The 24,841-nt window shown below is 47.2% G+C and overlaps 1 protein-coding gene across 2 annotated transcripts in view; it reads left to right on the top strand.

Moving 5' to 3' along the window:
* Positions 1–24,841, top strand: part of NAV2 (neuron navigator 2) — a 251,405-nt gene that overhangs the window by 83,529 nt on the left and 143,035 nt on the right. For both annotated transcript variants that reach the window (XM_080908845.1, XM_080908844.1), the window contains exons 8-9: positions 17,103–18,201; positions 21,959–22,071. In XM_080908845.1, coding sequence (XP_080764971.1) covers positions 17,103–18,201; positions 21,959–22,071 — 1,212 coding nt within the window. The remainder of the gene's footprint in view (positions 1–17,102; positions 18,202–21,958; positions 22,072–24,841) is intronic.

Genomic DNA, 24,841 nt, shown 5'->3' with positions numbered 1-24,841 from the left:
GTCTTTTTCTTCTCTCACTTCTTCTTGAAGACAAAAGAATGCAAAGTGGTGACTTCAAGGAAGCAATTCTCTTCCCACACCTCTTCCTCCTGCCCCTCCTCTTCCTCCTGCCCCTCCTCTTCCTCCTGCCCCTCCTCTTCCTCCTGCCCCTCCTCTTCCTCCTGCCCCTCCTCTTCCTCCTGCCCCTCCTCTTCCTCCTGCCCCTCCTCTTCTTCTTGCCCCTCTTCTTTCTCCTGTTCCCTCCTTGCCCTCCTGCCCCTCCTCTTCCTCCTGCCCCTCCTCTTCCTCCTATTTCTTCCTCTTCTTCCTCCTATTTCCTCCTCTTCTTTCTATTTCCTCCTCTTCTTCCTTCTATTTCCTCCTTCTTCCTCCTATTTCTCCCTCTTCTTCCTCTTATTTCTTCTTCTTCTTCCTGCCCTCTTCTCATCCTTCTCTTCTATTTTCTGTTTCATCGCCCTCTTCTTCCTCCTATTCCCTCCTCTTCTTCCTCCTGTTCCTCTTTTTCCTGTCCCCTCTTCTATTTTCCATTTCATCCCCCTCTTCTTCCTTCTCATTTTCTCCTCTACCTTGCTCTCCCCTTCCCTTGCTTTTCCATCTCTGCTCTTTCTCTTCTCTTCTCACTCATCTTCCCCTCCCTTCCCCCTTTTTTCTTCGGTGGTTTGAATAGGAATGGCCCCCATAGACTCATGGGTTTTATGGGGAGTGGCACTCATGGGTTTTATTTAGGAGGCGTGGCTTTGTTGGAGGAAATGTGTCACTGTCTCTTTGACGTAACAACAGTATGTGTCTCATAAATAGCTTGAGGTCCTGCTTTCAAGGTGGTGGGCTGGACACAGAGGGTGGCTGTGACAGTAGCAGTGGCTACCTTCATTACTGTGTCAGTCTTAGTACCTGGAAGGGATGCTTTCAACCCTTTGCATGTGTAGCCTTACTGCCTCTATCCTGTCAATACCAGCGAGCACCAGTTTTATCCTCCCCTTTAAAGATAAGCACAGGCTCGGAGTGGTCGAACAACCCGCCCAACCACACAAATGGCAAGGCCTGGAGTTGAGACCTGAACCAGGCTTTCCATGAGTGGAAGCGAGTTGTTAATATAAAATGTTCATGGGTGTTTTGCCTGCATGTTTGTCTGTGCACCACATGCATGCTCGATGCCTGTAGAGGCCAGAAGAAGGCATTGGGTATCCTGCATCTGGAGTTACATGCAGCAGTGAACCCCCATATGAGTGTGAAGAATCAAACCCAAGTCCTTAGGTAGAACTCTTAACCCATGAGACATCTTTCCTTCCCCTGTTGAGCCAGTTTGGACAAGATTTGTTAGTTGAAGAAAGCCATACATTGTGTCGAGGACTATCCAAGTTGATGCAGAGACAACTGGTAAGAAAACTACGAATGTTGGGTGACAGCTCTAGTCCATCCAGACATTCAAGGAAAGGAACGTGGGGGTGGGAACTAGGGGGGAGTTCATGCAGCCTCAGAGCTTGGAACTGTAGATCTTCCTGCTTCAGCCTCCCAAAGGTCAGGGTTGTGGGCGTGCCATCCCTGTGCCTGCTTTTTTCCTAATCAGTGTGATTTTAGAAAGCAAATACCAACTCTGGGGGGGGGGGCAGAATTCCTCTGTTTAGGGGTTTGAGGGGGCACTTTGTCTTGTTTTTGGGTGTGTGTGTGCATGAGTGCGCACACACATGCGTGTTAATAGGGAACATACTCAGTTCCTTGCACACGCTACACCCCAGCCAAGCACAAGATCATCTGAGCTCATTGCATGATCATTATCTGTTCTGCCATCACATGCTCCTTTAACATGCAATCCTGGTCTCTGGTTTTCATAACTTTATTTTGCCAACATGTATGTATGTATGTATGTATGTATGTATAATCTTGATTTCTTTAAAGGCAAGGTAAGGGATTAGGAAAGATTTGTAATTTGAAGACAACCACCACCCACTCTTGGTTGTATGGTTCCCGACTTGCCAGTGTGTGCCCCGTGCTGTGCTTAGAGCACAGGGGACAGCGTATGCCTGATACTGGGCTTGAAGCATTAGAGACAGCAGCGGACTGCGCCGAGCCTGATAGCTCTGCTCCAGTGAGCACGTGACCCAGTTAGGGACGAGGGAGCCCTATGAGGAATGTCTTTATTGAGCTCTGTATGAGTTCTGTATGAAGTGTCCTGTGTAACCCCAAAGGAGTCCAGACATCATCCGGGAAGAACTGAGGTCTGATCTATAAGGTGAATTAACTAAGAAGAAGTTGGGAGAATATTTCAAAGTGCTCAGACAGGACATGGGATGGGAGGAAATAGAAGCCCACTAGAGATGTGCCAACAAGAGTCTGTCTGAAGCAGGCACAATGGCTGACCAAACCGTAGCTGGCAAAGTGGCTCCGGACTCTGAGGTTCTGTGAGGGGGAGAGCACACCTGCCCATTTGGAAGAACTGGGAGGACAGATACCGAAAATGGGATTCTGTGGTTCCTTCGTGGTTCACCTTGGCACACTGCTGAGACTTCCTGATGACTTGCAACTCTGCCATAGACAGCGGAGGACAAGGCGACCCTCATAGACCACTCAGTGAGTGGTTCAGCAGGGGAGGAAACATTAGCTGCCTCCCACCAGAAGGGACGGTGCTCCCTGCTCCAGTGTGGTGATGGAGACCGTGATTGGCCAGATTCCACAGTCACTGAAGTTATTCTGACTGGGGGGATGGGTGGAAGGGCATCTCTCTCGGGAGCTTCCGGCAGATGAAGGCTAATCACCTCCTTAGATGCTCACATGGTTGGTCACACTGGGATTTCGGTAGTTCTGTTCTCTCCTGTTAAGTAACAGTCAGCAAACTGGCGTGAGTAAGGAGAGCCTGGGGCCAGGGTTCCTGAGATAGGGAAGAAATGCACATGGCGTTTGCACCTGGAATCTGAGGGATGGGTCTGCCAGGCCCATCCCAGCATGGGTGTGAAGTGGGGTGTGGGGGTGGGGTGATCCTCTGGTGCTTCTGGATAGCTTGAAAAAGACAGGCCTGCGTTCAAGCACCCACAGCTTTGAGTAAACATTGACATTCCACTAAATACAATTGGACTTTAGAAATCTGTGCTGCTCATGACTAAAACATTTCATGACTGGGGAGGGGGAGAGGGGGAGAGAGAGAGAGAGAGGAGAGAGATAGAAAGAAAGGAGAGAGAGAGAGGTCGTACCCTGGTGCAGACATGCTTTGAATGAATGTTTCCATCAATGGATATATAAGTGAGTTTATTCCAATGACCGTTATGGAAACACCTCCTTAGTTTAACTGAAGATTTAAACACACACACACACACACACACACACACACACACACACACACTCTCTCTCTCTTTTTTTCCTTCTTCCTCTCTCTCTTTATATATAGGTATGATATATGACATATGTAATGTTTAAATATTATGTATAATTTATATACAAGAACATAGATCATGATTAGTTTCGTATATAATGTATAATATATAATATATACATTGTACCTTATATACATAATATAGTATATGTGTAATATAAGATATATGTGTGAGCTATGTATTATTACATAACAATGTGTGGGGGTTGTCCAAAGAGCACCTACTCTAGGATTCTAGCAAGACAGTGGCAGAATAGTTGCCTCCTCAGGCAACTAGAAAAACACATGGTGCATAAATATTCATGTAGACGAAACACTCATAAATATATATATATATAATATATGAAACTAATTTTGATATATAATTAAAATATACTAATAAAAACATGAAAATATTTTTAAATGTCCCAGGAACCCACACTGCCCCTTGTCCCTTCTGTGCCCAGTCAGGCACCTTGCAAGGGCCCACACTTCATACAGTGTGCTCACCTGGCACATTCCACCACAGACTTCCATGAGAGGGAAAAACTTACTGGCAACCCAGAAAAAAACTAGACCCAATATGCCTTCAGTGCAGTTTTACTCAAGGCCAGGGCAGGCAGTGTAATCTGAGTTGTCCAAGGGAGCCCGTGCATTCCTGGCTGCCGTTTGAAGATTCTCCTCCTAAGCAGGGCCCTGCCAGGTTTATTTGGTTTAGCTCCCATTCTGGGAAGCAGGCTTCTTTCTGTGCTTGGGGTTGTCAAGAGAGCAGCTCCTCCAGGATTCTGGCCGGACAGCTGCAGAATAACTGGTATTTTTCTCTCCTCACCTCTGTATTAACAGCAGGTTTGAATCACTGGGCCCTGTCTTATGTAACATACCCAGGCCAGGAATCACTTGAAAAACATTTAGGATGCCTAATTGGATCTTGTTTTCAATGAAAGGGAAACATTGCCTGGTACATTGTGTATTTTTGTGTTTGAGGCTTTATTAAGAACATAGAAAGACCTCAATTTTCTGCCTTTCCTGTTTCCTGTTGATTTTTTTTTTATTTAAAAAGGGGTGGGGGTGCCTTCCCCAGACAGGAATATCCCAGCAACCCACCACTTCCAACCACATCCTGGCACTTTTTCTTGCAGAAACCTGTTGCTGAATAGACGTGGTTGTATCTCATTTCCAAAGGCAGACGGTGGGCCTGGTTTGACTTACTGACTTCTAGAGGAATGGGCTCCGTGTATGGGAGGCTGGTATTAATTACAAATGTCGCTGGTCTGCGATGAGCAGAGGAGGGGAGAGGAAGAGTATGCCTCAGCTGTGAGCATCACTAGAATGTCTAAGAACAGGAGGAGGGGTCCCAGTGTGAGAGCAGCGGTTGTGGAGGCTGTCTGTATTCCACCCCACCACCCTGACCACCGAAGCAGACCTCCTAGGGTTCTGCCGGTACCGACTCACAGAGAGCATCTTATCTCTACAGTAGCTTGTGGTTTACGGCTCCCACCTTGTGTCTTCTCTCTCCCTGTCAAATGGTGGCCATTCCCCAGGGTTTCAGCAGCCGGGCCCCATGGCTTGTCAAGGCGTTCTTCTAGAAGAGGTGATTCCCCGTACCAAATCTCTTTATCCTCTTTCCAGAAACGGCTCCTGTCCTCTTCTTACCCTACACCCCTGCGTTCATAGCACTGTCCCATGGATCTGTTAGTCTTTACAAATGACAATGGGCCTGAGATGTGTCGCTTCCACCTTGACAGATGGGCTTGCACTCCCCTACTCCCACTTTCTCAAGTTGTATGATGACTAAGGATCCAATCGCCCTCCTCCAGAATTTACTGTTGTGTAAAAAAATAAAATTTAAATAAATAAATAAATAAATAGGCTCCACAGTGCCCTCTGCAGGAGGAGAATGGCATGATCAGGCCAGACTGCCCCAGTGTGGGGCTGGTGCCAGACATCTTTCCCACCTCCATTTCCCCTTTTCATTCCCAGGTCAGGAGGATAAAAGGGATGCTGGGTCTCTCCCGCTCCTTTAGGCACAGAGTTCAGCCACTTCTCTGGAACTAGAGGACTGTCAACAAGGACTGAGTCAAGGAGTTGGTTTGATATTATTTGGAGCCATCTACTCCTTCATGGCCGCTGAGGCACATTTAAGCACATGAGAGAGCCAAGTCTACTAGCTTTTGTTTTCCCCCAGTAGGGCCTGGGAGTTCATATTGTAAGGTTTCTTCATTGTGGAAATAAGTCCAGCCCATGCAACTGAATGAAAGGCGTGTGCTTGTGCTGGGTGCTTGGGGACGAACATTCCAATTGAGTAATAGGTCCCATTTTTCATTATGCTGGGATGGAACAGAGAAACCCCTGGAATCCCTGGTTGTGATTAGTGCCATGAATACATTTGGCTGACCAGATTTTTACCCTTATTAAGTACAGAATCTGTATATTTTGTTCTTATGTGTTTTGATTTTAATCACTGGATGTGGGAGCCTGGACACTTTTTTTTAAACTGCTTTATGAAGACTAGATTTCCTCAGAACTTCCATGAAGGAGACAGAAAGCTATTGTTAATAACTTAAATGAGTTTTTGTCCTCACTCATTCCCAGACTGAGGTCACTCTGTCTGCGGTCACACCTGCATGAAGTCAGCGTTCTACCACTGAGTCAGGATGCTGTAGGTGAGCATGAGGAAGGAAGAGCAGTTTGAGAGGCTGGTCTCAGGGATTTCAGTCCCCGGTCACTATTGTCCTCAGACCTGTGAGAGGCAGAGCATCGAGGTAGGGAGAGCACGGTGTCTCCCAGCACCCAGCGGAGGAAGGGGAGTGAAGGGACAAGACGCGGCCTTTTGACTAGGTCCCAACTCCTCAGTCTTCCTCTCTTCACTTTGCCGAGACCTGGGCCCACTGAAGGTTTAAACTGCAGCACCTGGAACAAAAGACTAAATGAAAAGGCCCGGGATGGGATCAGGCGAAGGCAAGGAACAAGCACCTACCTGTGGTTGCCCAGGGATTCAGAGGGCGAACGGCCAAATGACCTTGAGTTGCATTCCTATCCCTACCTGCCAAACATCCGGAATCCATCACCAGGGTTGGCAGAGACCCTCTAGAACAGTATGCAAGAAGCTCATTTGCATGTAAAGTCTGGAAAGCTACAACCTGGTTCGTGAGTGGACCTGGCTTCCCCGCCGTAGCTAGAAGCTCTATGCGTCTTTGCTCACCCTCTTTCTTTGAGATTTGCACCAGAGCAAACCAGATGCTGCCAGGAGTGACTGAGTCATCACACCAGACAGTGAGCCGGGCACTAACTAAACCGCCTCCAGCAAGCCTGGCGAGGTGACCGAGGTGCAAGGGTGCTGGCCGAGAGGAGGAGCAAAGAGAGGCTTGCCCGGCATTTGTAGTCAGCCCTGGATGCATGAAGGTACTGAGGATCAGAAAGAGGTTCTAGGATGCCTCCTGGTCTGGCTCAGCTTATGACCAACAGTAATGGTACTGAAACATGGTATAGCTCCACTCTGATAATGTTAAGAAAGCTTGACATTAGTGGAGGGTGAAGGGGTATATGTGTGTGCATGTACATGCATGCATGTATGAATGAATGTGTGTATATGTATGTGTGCATGCATGTGTGTATGTGTATACAGGTTTATATATGTGTGTGTATGTGTGTGTGCATGTACTTCTGTGTATGTGTGTGCACATGTGTACGGAAGTGTTTGCATTCTGCAGCACTGTCTTGCTCCCTGTGAGAAGGGAAGAGAGCTGTACTTACTGTTCCTGCTGAGGGGAGTCTGCTAAGAAGGGCACTGACCTCAGTGCTCCAGCTCTTACTCGGTCTCATACTAGCTAGACTTAGGGCAAGACGCTTACTTCTGAGCCAGCTCACTTCATTAGGTACTTGTAAGAAATAAATGAGTCTTTTCATCTTATTGTTTTATTGATGTTTGCATGTACATGTGTGTAGAGGCCAGAGGTCAGTCTCGGGTTTTATTCCTCAAGTAGTTCACTTTGTTTGTTTCGAGGGTCTCTCCCTGGTCTGGAACTCACCAACTCATCCAGGCCGACTGGACAATGAGCCTCCAGGAGTTTTCTGTGTCCACCTTCCTAGTGCACACACAGTGCCTGGCTCCTCTGCACGTGCATCCTGGGTATCAAAGATTGTATTGACTAAACAGCTATCTTCCCAGCTGAGAACTGATTTTTTTTAAAGATTTATTTATTTTACTTATATGAGCACACTTTAGCTGTCTTCAGACACACCAGAAGAGGGCGCCAGATCTCATTATGGATGGTTTGTGAGCCACCATGTGGTTGCTGGGAACTGAACTCAGGACCTCTGGAAGAGCAGCTGATACTCTTTAACCTCTGAGCCGTCTCTCCAGCCCTGAGAACTCATGGTTTAAAATGAATTCATGATTTAAGGACTTAGCGAGGCATTGGGCAGTCTAGTGGCCATCAGGGCTTTTACTTATGAGGGAGCAGGAGCTTCACTCAGCAGATGAAGCTACTCAAGCTGTTACGTAAGCTGGACTTAGGCCCACCCAGAAAGTGCTGTGTGGCCTGCATACCGTGGAGTAGAAGATGCTCCTTGGGTTTCTGTGAACCTTATCATGGTTATCTGATTTGTCAAAGACACCTTGGCCTTACAGAGAGTCACCAAATGAGTGTTCCACTTCAAACACCTATTCCGCTGGCTGCCGGCTTGCCAGGGCCAGCCCCGCTGCAGAAACCAGAGCAGACACCTGGAGGAACCACATCCTTGATTCCGTGAGTCAAGCCACAGAGCAGCGTCTGGGGGTGTTTTCTACCACCACAGACGTTTTCTTTTCTAAAAAGGAATTCTGCGTTTCTATTAAGCAGACAACTGTCAGGAGAAAGGCTCAGAAGTCTGGCAGTGCTGTGTGGATCAGTGACATTCATGAAGCCCCGAGATTATTTGATCTATCCGATACCAAGTGTCAGCATACTTGGCAAAATGAGGATAAACGACTGTCTTTTTTTCCTCTGGCTCCTGCACATTTGGCCTAACACGATCACAGATAGTGAATAATGGTCCAATTCAGCGCTTGCTTTCTGCATGATACCCCCCTGAGGAATACAATATGCTAGTTCTTTGGTTGGCTTCTGAGCTTGACTGACAGGGGAAAAAAATAATAACAGCTGAGAGATTACATCTTGCCAGCATCCTAAGTTCTGGAGAACAAAAAGCGTACTTAAATTATTACCAAACCATTTGACGTTCCCATTTTTAAAATGAACTTCCTGGAGGGGAAAACTCACTCCCCTAAGGGAAGGCCTTTAAAGGTTAGCAGATGGTGCTGAGGTCTCTGAGACCTGTGTCTTGGACCGGAAGAAGGGCCCAAGCTTTTTTGTTTGTTTTGTTTTTGTTTTAAACATATATTTATGCTATGTATATGTGGGCATGTGTAGTCAGAAGACTGGTTGCAAAAAATTGGTTCTTTCCTTCTACCTTGTGAGTTCCAGAGCTCAAATGCAGGTTGTCAGGTTTTGGTGCAAGTGCCTTCTGAGTCACCTCTCCAGCCTGAACTCAGTGGAGGTGGGTAGAAATACCACTGAAGCATGTGGCCTTGGCAGTGAAGTCACCAACCTCTCTGATCGGACTTTTAGATCCTTTCCTCCATCCCTGAGCCTCAGTGTCCCCACTGGTAGAATGGGACAATTGTTATCTGCCACAATAGCTTTATAATAGCAGATTGAAAAAAAAAAAAAAGAACCAACTGAAGGGAATGCTCCGAAAATAATGTCGACGATACTTCTGATTTGGGCTATACGTGCATCCTATTTGTACAGTCTTGAGCATAGTAGAGATTTTTCTTAAACCATTCCATAAAATCATGTTTGTGGTGCAAAAAAAAAAAAAAATTAGGAAGGATGAGATTTTGTTGGCTTTGGATAGTTCCAGTGCCAGAGAGGCTCTGAGGAGTCCCATAGACAAGGAAACAGACCAATGTTTAACTCTACATGTTCAAAACCTCCTTGTACTGGCTGGTTTTGTGTCAACTTGACACAAACTGGTGCTATCACAGAGAAAGGAGCCTCAGTTGGAGAAATGCCTCCATGAGATCCAGGTGTAAGTCATTTTCTCAACTAGTGATCAAGGGGGGAGGGCCCAGACCATTGTGGGTGGTGCCATCCCTGGCCCAGCCCATTGTGGGTGGGGCCATGCGTGGACACGCCCATTGTGGGTGGTGCCATCCCTGGGCTGGTAGACCTGGGTTCTATAAGAAAGCGGGCTGAGCAAGCCAGGGGAAGCAAGCCAGTAAGTGACATCCCTCCATGGCCTCTGCATCAGCTCCTGCTTCCTGACCTGCTTGAGTTCCAGTCCTGACTTCCTTTGGTGATGAACAGCATGTGGAAGTGTAAGATGAATAAGTTCCTCCCCAACTTGCTTCTTGGTCATGATTTTTGACCAAGTTTGTGCAGGAATAGAAACCCTGACTAAGACACTCTCTGACCAGAAACTTCTGCTCCTTGTTCCTGCCTGTTGCCTGGCTTCCATGGATGCTCCTTTCTTTAACACTGGTTGGGAAGTTCCTCCAGAGAGCAGCCTCCCTTTACACCAGGACAAAGCACTAAAGGCTGGCGTGGTGGGGTGAGGAGATTTTGCAAAGATCTTTGCCTAACTGTAGTAGAAGACTGCATTTGCAACAGCACACAGCAGCCCCTCTGTGCCAAAAAGCTGCTGGCTGTGGACAGTGATCTCCTGAGGAATGGGGTTGTCCCCGTAAAAGAGTTCCTCATCTCTCTGTGAAATCTCATCCACCCTTGGAAGCAAAAGGAGCAGCTTTTCTCTGCAGCCAATTTTGTACCTTGTGGCCATATATGGTACAAGATCGAGAAATGGCTCGAGCAATTAAAGCAGAAGTGTTTTTCCGTTGGTGTTTGGAGAAGTTAAATAGGGAAAGAAGGTGTTTCCAGGGTGCCATGGTTTCAAAGGATAAGAAAACAGATGTCTTCCATTTTTAACGGTATCCTCCTGACTTGGGGTAACATTGGTGGAATACTTACCTATCATAGATGAAACCCTTGGTTCAGTACCCGGTGCTACATAAGCCACACATGTGGTACATACATGAAATCCTAGCATTCTGGAGGTGGTGACAAGGAGGATCAGAAGTTCAAGGTCATCCTTGGCTATATAGTATGTTTGGAGCTAGCCTAAGCTAACTGAGTTCCTGTCTCAAAACAGGGAAAAGAACGGTATTATAGGGATGGGATAGCTTCCTTTAAATGCCACAGTTAAAACACCAGGTCTCTTCTCTTTATCCATATAATTGAAAAGATTTAAGACTCCATGTATGACAGATCTTTTGATGTACAGTGTGCGGGGACCGGGGCAGTAGGGACACATCACAACAAAACCAGTGATGGACCAACAGGCAGATGTAGGTTTGAAGAGTTGATTCTTTTTTTTTTTTTTTTCTTAAGTTAGAAATGAAATATAAGCCAGACTTCATTTGGCTTCCCGGTTCTTTGCTGCGGGAGCGACATTGAAAGCTACCTCTTTGTGACCCTCATTGGAGAGGAGACGCGGAACACAGCTTTGGAAATAAAGGATGCTTCTTTAGTTTCTTATATTGTTTTTTTCTGCTCGTTACCAAAAACAAATGACCTCATTACTCACAGTTTCGCAGGGTTTTATCTAAGGACGAGCCATTGAAGAGAAACGGTTACCTTGTCGTATATTAACAAAGGCCCCGACGTAGTTGTCCCATACATTGAGGGCTGCTTATTTCTTCTGAAACAAAACGTCACACAAGGGACACTGGGGAATCAGTGACACGTATAAGACAGAAAAGTTGATCTTTTGTTCATTTCTGCAAAAAATAAAATGTAAAATGGTATTGGGGTTTTGGAAGGCTTTGCATTACAAAGCAGATTACAGAATTTAGGCTCTGTAGATCACAATCTGTAAATCCTAGCTGAGACCTTCTAGGAGCCTTTGGAACTGTGGATGTGTGTATATCCAAAGTCAAGATCCCTCCCAATCCCAGCATGCTCCCCAAGAAGCAGCCAACAAAAAGAGTGTCTGTAAGTCTCTAGCTTGATACTGAAGCCAGCTGATGTCAGTGCTCAGCTGTCACCCCAACCTTGGGCGGTGGAGACAGGAAGACCAGGAGCCCAGGGTCATCCTCAGTAACATAATGAGTTTGAGATCAGTCTGGACGATGTGAAACCCGGCCTTTAAGAAGTAAGATTTAGGGGCTGGAGAGATGGCTCAGCGGTTAAGAGCACTGACTGCTTTTCCAAAGGTCCTAAGTTCAAATCCCAGCAACCACATGGTGGCTCACAACCATCTGTAATAGGATCTGATGCCCTCTTCTGGTGTGTCTGAAGACAGCTACAGTGTTCTTACATATAATAAATAAGTAAACCTAAAAATAAAAGAAGTGAAATTTAATTATGATGATGTGCCGATGATGATGATAGTTGTTTTAAGAATGTGGAGAAGGCTCTTTCAGCCAGCTCTAGGGTCTTCCTGCAGAGCCACTGAACAGAACCACATCCACATGCCCATGTAGTGGCTCAGAGTAGCTATAATGACACCAACCAAAGCTGTTCTGAAACCCTTAGGATAACTCAACTGGTTTCAATTATCCTCAGAAATCTGAATGTTCAAGATTGACACCTTAACAAATTATAGGAAATTGCAAACAGTTTCCAAGGCTCAACTATCAGATCTATTTCCCCAACAGCTTTGGAGAAGATTTAGGCAGGAAACTTCCCGCAGCCAGGTTTCAAGTCACCTTCGCAGTGACGGGAGCTGGGGTCAGCCGTCCTGAAATACACTCTGTCTTTGTGCCCGTTGGCTTCAGGACTGGACCACCAACGGCTGGCTCCCTGTCCAAAACCCTCCAACAGTAGAGGCCTGAGCTACACCTCACCTTTGCTGACGGAGAGAGGAAAAAGTGCTCAGGATCTACATCACAGTGTTTCTATTTAGAGCACTTGTGGGTTCCTTTCAGAAAAGGCTGAGGCTACTTGCCAAAAAGTAAACCAAAGGTTTTTCTTTTCTTCAAAGGCATCACGCTGTTTCGAAGGAGACTTTCTCTTTACGTGGTGGTTTGTCAGTTGGACCATGGTAATTGATCCTTAGAACTGAGGTGCCCAAACTGGCACTGGGAAGCCACAAGTGGGTCAGAAAGATCCATAAAGGTCGTATTGTGTGTGTGTGTGTGTGTGTGTGTGTGTGTGTAGATATGTGTGGAGAACAAAAGGCAACCTCCGGTGTAGTTTCTCGTCTTTGCCACTGACCATGGGACACACCAGCAAGCCTCAGGGACCCAATGTCTTCACCTCACAAGCACTGGGATTAAAAGTGGATGTCTCCATGCTGACATTGTAAGTGGGCTCTGGTGTTGGAAGGCAAGCCCTTCATACGCCGAGCTAATCCACAGTCCTTACCATTAGTATTTTAAACATTACACTAGAGTAGATCATAATCTGGGTTTATTATACACAATAAGAGTATGGGGGCCGGGTGGGGGTCAAGATGGCTCCGAACCTAAGGTGCTTGATGTGCAGACGTTACTTAGATCCCTGGAATCTACGTGGTATAAGGAAAGAAATCAACTCCGGAAAGTTGTTCACAAGGTGCGCAGGCACACACACAGACACGCACACGTGCTCAGGGAGAAAGAGGAGGGGAAGGGAGAGACAGGCAGGCAGACAGACAGTAACATTTTAAAAAGTGTCCCAGCACTGTTCATCTTTGTATACAGACACATGTTCACAAGCTGCTGAGTGAATCGTGAGGAGCCTATTTTAAACTTATTTGTGTTCATCAACGCTAGGTCATGATGCTGACCTGGCCATTCTCAGCAGCACTTCATACCCTTCAAGACATAAGTGGATTGAGCACCCAGAGCAGCCATTTCAGGCAAAGGGATCGATTTAAAATAAAAATAAGCATTTTTTTTTTCATTTAATAGTTTCTTCAGTCCGCCTCGCTCACAAACCTATAAGATTTTCACCAATTCTCCGGACCACTGGTGGTTCCCTGCATCGTGTCTTTAAGTCAACTCAGAACTTAAGTGTAAATTTAACAAACATGAAATGGTTCATCTATACGTGGGTTGGGTGAGTCTACCTTGAGAAAGATAAAAATATTCATCTGTGGGCTGTGAAAAGCAAGTGGCTTCCCGACCGTGGCCCATGTGCACTGTGGGGGACAGGATGTCCAGAACACTCTTGTATGCTTTTCTCCTGCCCCCTCCTCCCCAACACATTCCTTCGCTGTAAGGAAGGGGAAGGCCCGTATACATGAGAAAAAAAGTCAAGAGCTGTTAGTTATTAGAGTAGCTCTCTTCACTTAGAAGACCCGCCCCTCCCTCGACCCTCCAGGTTTGTTTCCCAGGACACCAGCATTTCTGAACTAACAAGGTTGACAATACCTTGTCCCAGACAGCTTCCCCCATTAGGAAACATAAGGAAGAACATTTGAGAATGAAAGAAATACCCCAAGCATTACTCCACAGAGTAGTGAAGGGACTTAGCTTGAGAGGGGCCAGGCTAAGCATGTGGCTCCCCGTGGGACAAAAATGGCCATGGCTTGACCTCATGAAGCTTCTTAAAGGCTCTCTGGGGGTTTTAATGTGAGCACAGCTGAAAATAGCAGGAAGAGTTTGTCTTCATTCCTTTTGTTAAAAACCAGGGCCTCGCTGTGTAACCCAGGGACTCACTATGTAGACAGAGCCAGCCTCGATCTCGGAGACCTCCAGAGCCTGCAGCTGATCCTCTCTCTCTTACAAGTCAGCTTCCTTGCCCTTAGCACCGATATCTCCAGCGAATGTGGCTGATGGATTATTTCCTGTTTCCTTTCTCTGAAATATAAAGTTCATCAAGGCAGAGGATCTTTGTTTTGTTGTGGACACGTCCCAAGTGTCTGGAACAGCATTTGGTGTCTGTGATGTGCTTGATAGATAAGTGGCTGTTGGTGTGCACATGTTTTTGTGTAGAGATGGGGGTGGGTGGGTGGGAGTGGGAGAGGGGATGGGAGGAAGGGTGTGGGTAGGTGGGTGGGTGGATGGATGGATGGAGGAACATTGTTTCATTGGGCTTCTGTTGGGATCCCAGGTAAAGGGAACGGATTTTACTAGGAAAAGTGTTCCCGGACTTGAAAACTTACTTTCATTAGCCAGAGGGACCGTTCTGTGATAGAGCTATTTCCTGCTGAGGGGCGTGGCTGCCCATCATTATGGGTATCACCTGAGGAAAGGCAGTGTCTGAAAAGCACTCTAGGCATTAGAGACTGAGGTTTGCATTTGTTTTTTAAAAGGAGGTGGTGGGCTCAAGTTGTAGAGAGATTTCCTTAGCATGCACCAAGCTCATTTCCCAGACCCACATACTTGGGAGCTAGAGGCAGGTCATCCTCAACTGCAGAACAAATTTAAGGCTCGTCTGGGATGCATGAGACTGTGCCTTTAACAACAACCAAAAGAGAACAAACAAACACATAGATGTCACTCCTGTGATTTCTCTGAGGAAACTGAGTCAGGAGACCTGAGTTCAAATCCCAGGCATTCCATTTTAGCTGAAAGAACACCGTCACAAACAGCCCTGCCTGGTCTCAGTTTTCTTTCTCATAAAAGGGGAACAGTAACACCCTCTAACAGTATGTTGAGTGGTGTGCCTCCAGATATCCATGAGACACCCCCCAGGAAGGAGGGGGGCAAGTCAGAGAGCCCCTAAGACAAGCTGGTGGTGTAGGTAGGTTTGTAAGCCAGTCTGTGGTTCTGCCTAGGAAAAGAGACAGCTCCACCCGTGCATCTTAGTGGAGGAGTTGTGCAGCACTCTCCCCTCCAAATCCAAATTCCCCAGTAAGTCAGGAAGATGGATGTGTTTTAAAACATTGGGAGGTCTGCTTTGGATCACCCAGAGCTGTGGCTTCCCCAAGCAGCTGCGGGCGGACTCAGCCAGTTCCCCGGCTCCCAGCGCTTGCGCCCCACACAGGGCTGCCTTGACCCAGCCTCAGCAGCCGTTGACTTTTAAATCATCAAAAGCGGCTCTATGTACAGTTTACTCTGTTGCTGGAAGGCAGCAGAGCATAGGTATTAGGAAGGGGAGGTGGGGGGAAGGACAGAGGGCTGAGGAAGCAACCGTTAATCCTGCCAGGCTTCTGGGCACAGGAGTAGTTGCGGATGACAAAAGTTAATTAGAAACATGAGCCGTTTAACTGAAAACACTTGTGACAATTGGAAGGGCGGCCTCTCGGCTTGCAGAAATTCTCCTAGAGAATCCTTGTGGGAGAAAGTGGCCGCTGTTAGGTAAGTCCTGCCACCGTGACTTCGCAGTGACAAAGGGGCTGATGGGGTTGGGCTGTGGGGGGTGGGGACAGGCTCAGTGGAGGGTGTTTCCTCTGTCTTCTGGCCACTTTTTCTAGCAGCCACTGGCACTTGGAGCCACTGGTGCGTCATGGCATTCTTTCTGAAGGGAATGCAGCTTGGAGGTCTCTCTGACACTGGGCCACTGTGGTAAGCTACAGGACAGTAATGGGGAACCCACATTTCCCTACATGGTCCTGGCACTTGTATGGAAATACCTTCATGGGTTTCTGGGAAAAGACTATGGGCAAGGAAGCATGCATTGAGTGCCAAAGGGGAAACCTGGACTTTCAGATAAACCTGTGTTTTCTTGCCCTGTGTGTATGTGGGGGGCGGGGGTGTTGGAAATGGGGGCCAGGGCACATGCTCAGATTGTGTTCTTAGGCAAAAGAAGGTCTCTACGGTCTGTTCTGTTTGTGAGCCTTTGAAAAACCCCAGAGTAATGTCTCAGTTGCACAAATGCTCAGCACATTTGGCTGTTGGCGGAAAGGTCGGCGGTTCATGCCCACTCTGGGATGTGTGTGGGTTTTAAGTGTTCACTGGCGGGAAGTCCTCATTTCTCTCCACTGTGAATTCCCAAGTGGATACAGAGAATACTCCTCACCTGTTGCCCTGAACAGGATAGGACAAAGTGAAATTCTTTAGGTCGGGCATGGTGGCTTATGCCATCAATCCCAGGGCTCGGGAGGCAGAGGCAGGCAGATCTCTTGAGTTCAAGGCCAGCCTGGTCTACAGAGTAAGTTGCTAAACAGCCAGGGCTACACAGAAAAGCCCTGTCATGAGAGAGAAAGAAAAGGAAGGAAGGAAGGAAGAAAGGAAGGAAGGAAGGAAGGAAGGAAGGAAGGAAGGAAGGAAGGAAGGAAAGAATGCCAACATAGAAAAAAATCTTACATAGGAACTAACAATTTTTATGAATAATCTATTTGTCATTTAAAATTTACTGGTTTCTCCTCGGTTTCTATTAATACTTACTTCGGTCTGTTTTAATGTCAATGGTAAGTTGTCCTCTATAAACGTTGGGTACTTCTTGACTATTGTTCATAACTAGAATTCTGGGTTCAATCATTTAAAGCACTGATTTCCCACGCCCTGGAATACCACAGGTGGCGGTAAAGGATTTCCTCTTTTCGGTAGATTATTTACATTCTTAGTTGCCCTCCGTGTGGTACTGTTAAGACTGGCGTGTGTTTACAGAACAGATACAACCAAGATGTGGTGAGGCTGGGGGAGGGGCCGTGAACAGCGCACGTCTGAGGGCGGGAGGATGAACTGGGTTTACATTATAACCACAGATAATCCTCACGTCCAGTAACAGAGCTTCAGGGCACACGCGTGGTGAATGGCTGGCCTGGTGGCCATGGCTGGCCTTCCTGCATCTTTAGTGCAGCTCAGTGGATATAACTCAGGTTGTTTTCCCTTCCCCTGTCTCTGCAGAGCCATCGGCAAGCTCCGCCTCCTCCCATCCCGGAATGAGCGAAAATGTACCTGCTTCCTTGGAGAACAGCCCTTCCATCCCTGTTAACTGCTCCTCCTCAGCTATTCCCCAGCCCAGCATGACCTCCAAGCCTTGGCGCAGCAAGTCCCTCAGCGTGAAGCATACTGCCACCTCATCCATGCTCTCCGTCAAACCCGCTGGTCAGGAGGCCCCCAGGCCTGCACCTGAAGCCATGAAGCCTGCCCCCAACAATCAGAAATCCATGTTGGAAAAGCTCAAGCTTTTCAACAGTAAGGGAGGCTCCAAAGCAGGCGAGGGCTCAGCATCCCGGGACGCGAGCTGTGAGCGGTTAGAGATCCTGCCCAGCTTTGAAGAGAATGAAGAGCTGGAGCCCGCTAACAGGGCGCTTTCTACCGCGGGCCCTGCATCCAGCAGCCCCAAGATCGCGCTCAAGGGCATTGCACAGAGGACTTTCAGCAGGGCACTTACCAATAAGAAGAGCTCTCCAAAGGGCAACGAAAAAGAGAAGGAGAAGCAACAGAGGGAGAAGGAGAAGGAAAAGGAGAAGGGCAAGGACCTCACCAAGAGAGTCTCTGTGACCGACAGGCCTGACCTGAAGGAAGAATCCAAGGAAGAGCTCAGTGGGGTGGTTGTGACCGAGATGCCGAAAAAGTCCTCCAAGATCGCCAGCTTCATCCCCAAAGGGGGGAAGCTCAGCAGCACTAAGAAGGAGGTGACAGCTCCATCCCACAGTGGCATACCAAAACCAGGAGTGAAGAACGTGCCTGGGAAGTCCCCAAGTGCCCCCGTACCTCCCAAGGAAGGAGAGAGGAGCAGAGGGAAGCTGAGCTCAGGGCTTCCTCCCCAGAAGCCCCAGTTGGACAGCAGACACTCCAGTTCCTCCTCCAGCCTGGCATCCTCAGAGGGAAAAGGCCCCGGGGGGACCACTCTGAACCACAGCATCAGCAGCCAGACTGTCAGCGGCTCCGTCGGGACCACACAGACCACTGGAAGCAATACTGTCAGTGTTCAGCTACCTCAGCCTCAGCAGCAATACAACCATCCCAACACAGCCACGGTCGCACCTTTTCTGTACAGGTAGGCAGCACCTGCTACCGCTTGGTGAAGGGCCTGGCCGCTGGCTCTGTCGGTGAGCCAACAGCTGAAGTTAACATATAGTTCTATCCCGGTGTGCTCAAGTGGGCAACTGCCATAGCAAGACGGTGCTGAGTCAGGGGACATTGTGAACTGACCCCAGGATACAAAGGCTTCACCAGGTCTGTGGGGATCAGGGCATTTCAGAAGCTATAGAAGCATGTGGGTCTGAATATGTAGGGATGGGTGCTTTGGTGTCACCCAAAATGAATTGTAACGTATACAGAGCAGACTTAAGGCCACCCTGCCATGTCGGATTTCTTACGGCCGCATTGGTGTTGAGCTTTCTGAGTCTGGCATTCCCTCTTACCTCCTGGGGCTTTCTGAGAAGAGATGAAATTGACGAGGGTCAGATGGGCAGTGGTGGCGCATGCCTTGAATCTCAGCACTTGGGAGACAGGTCCAAGGCCAGCCTGATCTACATGGTAAGTTCTAGGACAGCCAGGGCTACAGAGAGACCCTGACTCCAAAAACCAGATAGTAGTAATAGTAGTAGTCATCGTAGTAATAGTAGTAGAAGTAGTAGTAGTAGTAGTAGTCGTAGTCATAGTAGTAGTCGTAGTCGTAGTAGTAGTAGTCGTAGTAATAGTAGTAGTAGTCATAGTAATAGTAGTAGTAGTAGGAGGAGTAGTAAGGTTGACAAGGGTCATTCTAGAACAAGAATGAATTAGGCTGAAGTCTGCTGTCCTCTTCCTGTCTCAGAAGTCCTGAGTCTCTAATGGCGCATCTGTAGAACCCCCGCAGCCCATGTAGAGATTGGTGCCATGTTCCTTGTTTTTCTGTCCTGAGAGCCGCTCTGTTCTGCCCTAACCACACCCCCATGCTGAGACAGACACCCACAAGCATGTGGGTGAGTTCCTCGGACTCATGGAAGCTCCTGTACGACTGAGAAGGGAGCCGAGAGCTTTGTCCTGTGCTGGATAGGGACAGTGTGTACTCGACCCCACTTCTCAGCTAGGTGTCCCCAAAGACCTGTGCATATAGCAAAATGACCCAGCCTCACATCCTGCCCCACTCCCAAAACACAGAAACAGATCCGTGGACACATGCTCAAAGCATATGCATCGACAGTTGCACACAAGTACAGAAACAATTACGTGCTCATGTGCCAAACGCGCATACGTGTTCATTCGTGTGTGCATTCACACCCACACCTTTAGCTTCTTATGTTGGTGTGGCTCCCACGAGAATTGCATGTTCCCGCTCTCTGTGCCTGAATTGTGTTCCTGTGAACTCTCAGGCCTTCCTCAAACAGACAAAAAAGGAGGGAAGGAAGGAAGAAAGAAAAGAAAAGCCCCAAACTTGTCTAACTACATGATTCATACTGTCTTACTGTCTGTGTCCAGGATCCCTGGTGCCGCAGAGATGGCTCAGCTGTTAAACCACTGGCTGCTATTGCCGAGAACCTGGGTTTATTCCCCATCACCAACATGGTGTCTCACAACCATCTATTAACTCCAGTTCCGGGGGAACATGATGCCTTCTTCTGACCTCTATGAGCACTACACAGATATGTTGCATATACATACATGCAGGCAAAACCCTCATGCATGTCATGCATGCCAAATGAAATAAATCTTAAAAAAAAAATTGTTTTTCTTTTAAAGCAGAAACAGTTACATGCACAGTAAAGGAACTCAGGTTCACATTGTACGATAGTCTCAAGTCTAAGCCCAGATGTTTCAGGCAGGGTTTGTTGACTTTCTGTGGGATAATGGCAGGGTCATTGCAGAACGCACATGTATGTTCAGAAGAAAGGGCTGCAGTGATGTAACACAAGCAAGAGCCCTGCTCCTCTAGAGGGCACACTACTGCTTTGTGCCAGCAGAGGGCGCTTTGCAAGACTGTCCTCATTATCTCCAGATCCTCCTTTCTTTCTCCCTCTTTCCTCCCTCTCTTCCTCCATCCCTCCCTCCCTTTTACCATTTCTTCTTTCCTTCCTTTTCTTCCACTAGTTGAAGGCAAAAATTCAGATAGATTCTTATGTGAAATCTCCCCAAATTTTTTTTAGATTTTTTTAATTTTATATATGTGAGTACAGTCATTGTCTTCAGACCCACCAGAAGAAGGTGTCGGATCCCATGATAGATGGCTGTGAGCCACTATATGGTTTCTGGGAATTGAACTCAGGACCTCTGGAAGAGCAGTCAGTGCTCTTAACTGCTGAGCCATCTCTCCAGCCCCTTAAATCTCCCAAATTAAGATTATTTTCACTATTTTTAGTAGTGTATATTGATGGCTGAATCTGTACTTATGAGTATGGGTGCCTATGAAGGCCACAGGCGGCCGACTCCCTGGATCTGGAGTGATAGACCATTATTAGACACTTAGTGTTAGTGGTGGAAATTAAACTTGGGTCAGCTTCGAGAGCAATATATACTTTTAACCGCTGGGTCATCTCTCCAGCCCCCAAACCACACAAATTTTAAATAATGAACTAGTTTGCTAAGTGTGGTGGTGCATGCCTTTGATCCCAGCGCTCATGGGGCAGATGTGGGCGGATCTCTTTGAGTTCGAGGTCATCTGGTTCCAGGATGGTTATAACAATGTAGAGAGAACCCTGATGGGGGGAAGGGCAGATGGACAGAGACAGACAGAGAGAGCATGCTAATTTGTTGGGTTTTTTTTTAATGCTATGCAAACAGCATTTTAGCAGTACCTTTGTAGGCTACTGGTATACCTGCTTGGCTTTCATTTATAATCACTGGGCTATAAGCCGTGTACCTTATACACGATACGGTATACATGTTTAGATGACAGAGCTTCAGACTCTGTGGGTAAACATGAACACTTGGATAACAATCAACCATTAAAAGGGGTGACAATGAGGACTAGGGGTAGATGGCTTCTGTAGGACAGAAAAAGAACAGTGGGTAGTTTGAAGTTATCAGTTTACCTCTCACAGTACATCTACATGTTTGGCACGTTCTCAAGGATGGGGATATTTCTCCATGGTAGGACACGTGCCATACATGCACAAGGCCCTTGGGTTCCATTCCCAACAGAAATGGGAGGAGAGGCATGTTTACTTCCTGGAGGTGAAAAGTAACTGGACCACTCCAGGTCTCGATGCACAGCAACCAACATCCCCGGCAAGTAGAGCCAAAGCGGCCGTGGCCAGAAACCTCCCACTGTACTGGCCACTGGTTCAATCTGCTTGACAAATATAGAGCCTGGGGGAAAGGCTGGGGGAAGTATGGGTCTCAGTCAAGTGTTGAAATAATGATCAATGAGACCTTTCATGTCGGAGGATCTGAGCTGCGAATCAGATACCTGGAGGGTAGACACAGCTGCTTGGTACACATTCCTGACGGCCTCACACTCATCGTTTCAGAGAGCGCCGCCATGTCAAGAGGATTGTGGAGGGAGGGAGAGGGATCGCCAGGGTGATCACGTGTATGCTTTACTTGCTGCTGCCGTGGTAACGTGCCCGTGGCTTTTTGATATAAGTCTGAATGTCCAAACCACCCAGAACCCTCCAGCAGGTTTCTGGTCGGACCCTCCTTCGGGGCTTTGAATATTTCATCTTTCTGGGCTCAGTCGCTCTCTCCATGTGCGGCTGTTGAATTATTTAGAGTCGGTCTGGTTTGCCGGCCAGCTCTGCTCCTCAGCTGCTTGCTTAAGCAGGGCCATGGCAAGTGGCTCAGATGTGACGGGTGCCACTCCTGATGATTGGGTCAGCTCTGATTTGTGTGTAAAGGTCCCAGACGGACACCGAAGGGAATGTCACTGCCGAGTCCAGCTCAGCGGGTGTGAGCATGGAGCCCAGCCACTACACCAAGAGTGGACAGCCTGCCCTGGAGGAACTCACCGGTGAGTAGGAGCTGTGGATTGTGTGACTGTGGGTGAAGAAACCCCTTGTGCGAGCACCTGCTAGGCAGGCTGCCACCGCGATGCAAGAGTCAAGCAAAGTTTCTTTCTTCTGCTGTTAGTTTATTTCTTCCCTTCCCCCTCTTTTCTCTCTCATGATCATTTTGTTCCTCCCCAGAACTGTAACTAAGTCTCTTACGTGTGGGTATGTCTCCTGTCTGGGCCCTGGAATTCATACATGCTTAGTTTTGAGTCACACTGTTTACCCTTCATATGAGTTGCTTTTTGACAACAACAACAAAAACAGTTTAGAACTCCAAAATACTGGATTGGTTTTTGGTTTTATGGATGGCTTGGCAGGTAAGAGCACTTGCTGCTTTTACAGAGGCCCTGGAGGAGATTCCCGGCGCCCATTTGGTTCACAACCATCTGTAACTCCATTTCTCGGGGGAGGGAGGTTCATGTTGATGTTGCACAATTACATTCTTTGTATGTGTGTGTGTGTGTGTGTGTGTGTGACAGAGAGAGAGAGAGAGAGAGAGAGAGAGAGAGAGAGAGAGAGATGTGCATGTATGTGGTCACTAGTGTGTCTGCAGACTGACATATGTGGAGGCTCCTCCCTTGATCTTCCTCCATTTTATTTATGGAAATAGGGTCTCAAGCTGAAGTCAACACTCACAAATTAATTCCAGCTAGTCCATTTTGCCCCAGGAATCACCACCTCTACCTCTCAAGTGCTGGCATTATATGTTTTTTTATGTGAGCTTGTGGAATCCGAACTCTGGTCTTTGCACTTTGACAAGACCCCACCCCACCCTGTTACATTAATTCAGTTTAATATTATTAAGTTAAAGAAGAAAAATAGAAGAGTGAGGATTCATTTTGGGTGAATTCTACCTATGAGCTCCTCCACCAGCCTACCAATAACCTACAGTTCTCTTTTTAAATGTATTTTTAATGTGTATGTTATAGCTGCATATACGTACATGCACACGTGTACACATGCATTTTCAATGTGTATGTTATAGCTGCATATACGTACATGCACACATGTGCCTGGTGCCTGTGGAGTCCAGAAGAGGGAACTGGGTCTCCTGAAACAGGAGTTACAGGAGTTCTGATGTGGGTACTGGAAACAGCCCATGTCCTCTGGAAGAATAGCCAGTGGTTGTTTTGGTTTCTGTTTTGTTTTCTGCTGAGACATTTCTCCTCTGACCTCATTCCCACCCCTACTTTTAAAGGCAGGGTTTTATGGTGAGATGGGGATAATTAATGGAAGCAACTGAAAAATCTGGGCCTCACTACTCCACCCAGAGTGATCCAAAGCATGGGTGCCTTTAAATGGGTCTTATGTAAAATAAACACAGTTAAACCCGCAGTAAAGAGATTGGCGGCCATGAGGATAAAGCAGTCACATTCCCAAAGGCCCCTAGGGAGAAGGTAGGATAGACCTCTTAGTGGTTATGAAGCCCTAGGGTCGATCCCCTACACCAGATAAACCTGGTGGCACACACTGTAATCCCAGCATTTGGTCAGTCTCATACACACAGACACACACAGGCACGCACACACGTATGTACGTGCCTTAAAGGCATGGGTGGTAAATTGAAGTCTGAGCACAGTTCAGATAAAAGTGTCCCACAGATTTCTCTGGATTAAAGAAAGTAGAAAATTGAACAGTTACACTTCTGGATTTTGCAATAATAAACACCTTCTTTAATAATCATGTGGGTAGAGCTGAAGAATGGCTCAGCGGTTTAGAGCACTGGCTACTCTTCCAGAGGTCCTGAGTTCAATTCCCAGCAACCACACAGTGGCTCACAACCATCTGTCATGGGATCTGCTGCCCTCTTCTGGTGTGTCTGAAGACAGCTACAGTGTACTCGTGTATAATAAATAAATACATCTTTTTTTAAAAAGAAACTAAAAACATAAATAATTTGGAGGTTATCACTTCTCTAACCCTACATCCAGACACCGCACTACTAGGCACCTTTCTCAGACATGAAGCTTAATTCTACGATACTTTTTAGGTGACCATTGGTCTATTAAAAATCGTGGTCAGAAATTTTACTCAGCGTATAATGTAAATGCCACTTGTAATGGACACATCCTATTTTCACTAGAGAGAGGCATTGTCTATCCCTTGAAAAGAGTTGCAGGCACTTGAAGACCTTTGTGAGTCTCTGATCTCAGCTGTCCTTGAAGTTACCACAAAGAGGAAACCACCTCCCCCCCTTTTTTGGACCTCTTTATGTGTATGAATGTTTATGCCCACATGTATGTCTGTGTGCCATATGCATTCCTGCTGCCTGCAGAAACCAGAAGAGGGAGTCAGTTCTCCCAGAACCAGAGTTATAGACAGTTGTAAGCTACCCCGAGGGGGCTAGGAATTGAACTCAGCAACAGATGCTCTTAGCTGCTGAGCCGTCTCTGCAGAACATACTTAAATCGTGTTTAAGTCATACTGAAATCCGTTCTTTAAGCCGTGGACTGCCATTATTTCCCTTCTCCTCATCCTCCCATAAATCCATGTGAAAGGACTTAGCTAAAGAGCAGAAGACAGGGCTGTGTCCAGAGGCATCGGTGTCTCAGCCTGTGTGTGGCATGTTCTTAAGAAGCTGAGTTCTATCCCGACATAGGAAGGCTCAGCTGCTGTTCAGTGGCTTCTGCTGGCACTTTTCAAGGGCTTGTGATAAGCACGGTGTGGAGAGTGTGACAGCAGTGACAGCAAGAGCCCAGGCTTCCCCCATAACTGTCTTCTTTTAGAGAT

This window comes from Micromys minutus (genome assembly GCF_963924665.1).
Source record: "Micromys minutus genome assembly, chromosome: 32".
Taxonomy (NCBI): Eukaryota; Metazoa; Chordata; class Mammalia; order Rodentia; family Muridae; genus Micromys; species Micromys minutus.
This window is presented reverse-complemented; position numbering and strand designations above follow the sequence as displayed.